At 45.9% G+C, this 3,623-nt stretch overlaps 1 protein-coding gene across 1 annotated transcript; it reads right to left on the minus strand.

Moving 5' to 3' along the window:
• Positions 1-215: 215 nt before the first annotated feature.
• Positions 216-3,255, minus strand: LOC147612859 (uncharacterized). The gene is made up of 2 exons (XM_086782138.1): positions 2,025-3,255; positions 216-1,946 (listed from the first exon to the last, which is right to left on the minus strand). The coding sequence occupies exons 1-2, from the start codon at positions 3,044-3,046 to the stop codon at positions 371-373; spliced, it is 2,598 nt and encodes an 865-aa protein (XP_086638264.1). The 5' UTR covers positions 3,047-3,255; the 3' UTR covers positions 216-370.
• Positions 3,256-3,623: the final 368 nt, after the last annotated feature.

Consider the following 3,623-nt stretch of genomic DNA (forward strand, 5'->3'; position numbering starts at 1 on the left):
AACCAACCATGGAGAATAGTTGATGCATGCACAGCTTTGACAAACTTCGCAAAATATGCTCTATGCTTAATAAGCTCTACTTTCCCATGCTCTGCACATTTCTGGGTCCTGTATGTCAGATTCACAAAGTTACAAACTTGATAGTCCCTCTCTCACCCCCCAAATGAGATGCAAAGACATATCAATATACAAGCGTAAACCAAAAACATATGTCACAACTGTAAATTTCATACAGATACATTAGCATATTGTAAAATGCCAACATTCATCTGACAACATTCCAAAAATGTAGTGGCGGCGCTTCTTTCCGCTCTTGCCCAACACAATGCCACATCCTCTAATCTTAACCTTTGAAGATGGCCCTGGCTTGTCACTCACCCTGGCGGCGCTTCCTTCCACTCACCCTTTTGGTCAAAGGGGAGTTCCTTCCACTCACCCTTTTGGTCGGAGGGGAGGGGGGATTCATTAAGCCCCCATCCCTGCCATACAACGGCACAGGAGGGGTAATCCCGGGAGGGTTGTCCAACACAATGCCATATGCTCTAATCTCAACCTTTGAAGATGGCCCTGGCTTGTCAACCTTGACCTCTGGATAAACAGCAGATAATATGCTTTGCAGTGCTTTTGTTTCTCTCACTGTGTCTTTGTCTGTCACCATTTGCCTATATGCTGGATTCCTTTTTTCTGCTTCCTTTTCTGCATGCATGATGGTAATGGGATCCGGCGATTGACAAAGTAGGGCTTGTATGATCTCATGTAAATCCTCCGGGACGGAAACCATGTCGAGGCCCTCTAAAACAAAAACCTCCTTCATCATTGGAGATTTGCTTTCACCCCCACCTTCATCATGTGCTTTCTTTCCTTTTTCTCTTTTCCTTTTTTCATCTTCTTTGTTTTGTGTTGTACTATCTACTCCCAGATGTAGCACCATCAACACAGCCGGCAGGACCTCATCTGCACCTGCTACAGCTATTTTCCTCTGATAAGCACGCATGTGATCCACAGTTGCAGAAATCCCACGGACATTCTTCCAATTTTTGACTTGCACTCCCAGGCATCCAATACAATTATCATTGTCAACATTATACTCTCCTTTATCATCAGGCGTTACATATAGAATGTACAGATCGAATGCCTCTTGCATCGGAGCACAAATCATTGCAGCACCTTTCTTTACAAATCTTCTTGCATCTCGAACTGAAGGCTTCCCAAAGAAGCGATGGAATGCATTGAAGAAGACTTTTGCTTTGTTCAAATACTCTAATTCAGGTGGGAATTCCTTAAAATTAGGTACAAAAGCCTTCAACAAATTTTCCAAGAACACAGGTTTGGTAGGAGAATCTCCTTGTTGCAGACTATCCATGGCATGGATCAGCAAAAACCTTGCAACCAGCTCTCCCCTTTCCCCAGCAGATGCAATGCCATTCAGCAACAACGAATTCAATTGACGTAGTTGCTGCTGCATCAACTCTCTGTTTCTCCTTAAAGCAATTGCAGCTGCTTCATTTAAGGCAGGCTCAGGCAGAGAAGTGCAGAGCACATATTCCCTCGATGCCGAAACATGCAAGCATGCACTCATGTGCGAAGCCACAAGATCCCGCGCAGCTGAAGATTGAGGACAGACGTCCACTCCTATGCGACGGCCCAAAAGCACCAATGACATGTGCGGGGACCGTAATAGGTTATGACCTTCTTCTGAATTTATCAGAACACCCCCAAGAAGCTTGGTCTGCGCCAAGTGCAGAATCTCTCTCACCCACTCTTCTTCGGAAAAATTTTTGGCAGCCCAAAGTGGCCTGCCCTGTCTGAACCAAATTTGTGGGGAAGCGATGGTGTCTAAGCTTATGGAGGACGTGGATGCAGAGATGAGATCAAATGTTGGAAGTCTTGAAAACGGTGCGAAGAGATTCCTCAGACCTCGAACAACTTTGAGACTGGGATCATACCTGGACGATCAAATATGGAAATTCTTGGTATAGGTACGTTACACACAACCCGAAAGAACTCTGAGACTAGGATCATACCTGGATGCAGGCGTGAAATTTGACACCCTTGATGTGGTGTCAATAAAAAGCACAAATGATCGCCCCGTTGTTGGCAAATCTGCGGATGCTCTCCTGAAAAGGATAAATGGAAGTTCTCCTTGGAACTCCCCTCCCATGTCAGCTTCAGGAGGCTGCAGAAGGGTTCGAGCTTCATCCAAGACAAACAAAAAGCAAACACCGTTGCTTCTGAGAGATGTGGCGTGTCTAGCCATTGCTTCCTTACATGCGTCTATCATACATTTCTTGCTGCATTCTGGTTGAGTCCGAATCTTTGGAAGTATACGATGATAATGCTTCATCTGATGATCTCTGAACAGATCCTCCTTGCTCGGGAAAGTGCCCTGCTCAGACAACCAATCAAAACATGCACGGAAAAGTGCATATGCATGCTCAACCTTTCTGGTGTTCCTGAAGTGCCGGAGAATATCTGGGTCAGACTTGGGGTACCCGGCGTGTTTAGGGTCCATCAAGCTAAAGTAAAAAACCATTACTTGGTTAGGAGCCAAAGCAATCTCTCGGACTGCTCTCGATTTCCCCCAACCACTTGACTGCACAATGGCCGTGCAGGGGGCATACCAAGTCTTGCTGTTCTCGGACCAACTTGTGTAGCATTGATCTATGTAGTCAAGAAAATATGAAAGAATACTGCCGGCAGGATCTTGGTACTCTCCTTCGAATTCTTGACACAGCTGGTCCTCCTGCTGCTGCTGCTTCTTCACATCGACAACAGCCGCCTGCTTCCCAGCAACACACTGTTTGAAGATTTCCAACCACTTCCCTTCGTCAGGCACCCCCGACAATTCAGGCATCACTCTATGAACTGCATGAAGGAATTCCCCAAACACTGTGGGTGGTGCGTTGCCTTTTACAGCCATCGCGAGAGCGGGCGCCATGGTAAATGTATAAGTCTGCCTTTCGAACTCATCGGTGAAATCAGGAGAAGGTATTCGTTCCTTGAGCCTGGCATACTCTTCATCAATGGACCTTTGCAAATCTTCCATGCCTTCTCTGCGGTTTTACAACAGGAAAACAATAGCAGCCTTCCGTACACATACACACACACACACACAGCGAGCAGAGCACGCTAATCATGAAAAAGCCTGCTTACCCGCATTCGCTTGGGATAAAAAAGAACTTTCTGTCTTTTAGGGTATTTACAGACCGCCAAGGGTGTCACATGTGGGCACTCCAAAAGTGCCTTGTGCACTCTTGAATGGGCGTTATCTCATTATACACCAACTGCCCATGCTTGCGTTTATTAAAAAAGTGATTGCCTATGCATAGGCGTCCGCCCTTTACGCAACGTGCATCTCTACCAGTCTGTTAACCTGCGTATACATGCAACATGTAAAGAGCCTGAGTCAATGCATGCCTAGAGAGTTGGGGACTCGAACCCCACCACCACAGTTATTGTGGCTACACCTTGCTCTGTTCGAGAGGAGCGGAGGGGATGAACTAGATTTATCTTACCCTTCCCCTCCTCCCATCTACAAAAAAGAATGAGAATCAGTAGTCATATGAGATTTAAAAACCAAATAAACATGCTAATAAAATAATCCGCCTAATGTTTGGGAGGTA

The sequence above is a fragment of the Cibotium barometz genome, chromosome 44, assembly GCF_041138505.1.
Source record: "Cibotium barometz isolate CiBa-2024 chromosome 44, ASM4113850v1, whole genome shotgun sequence".
NCBI lineage: Eukaryota > Viridiplantae > Streptophyta > Polypodiopsida > Cyatheales > Cibotiaceae > Cibotium > Cibotium barometz.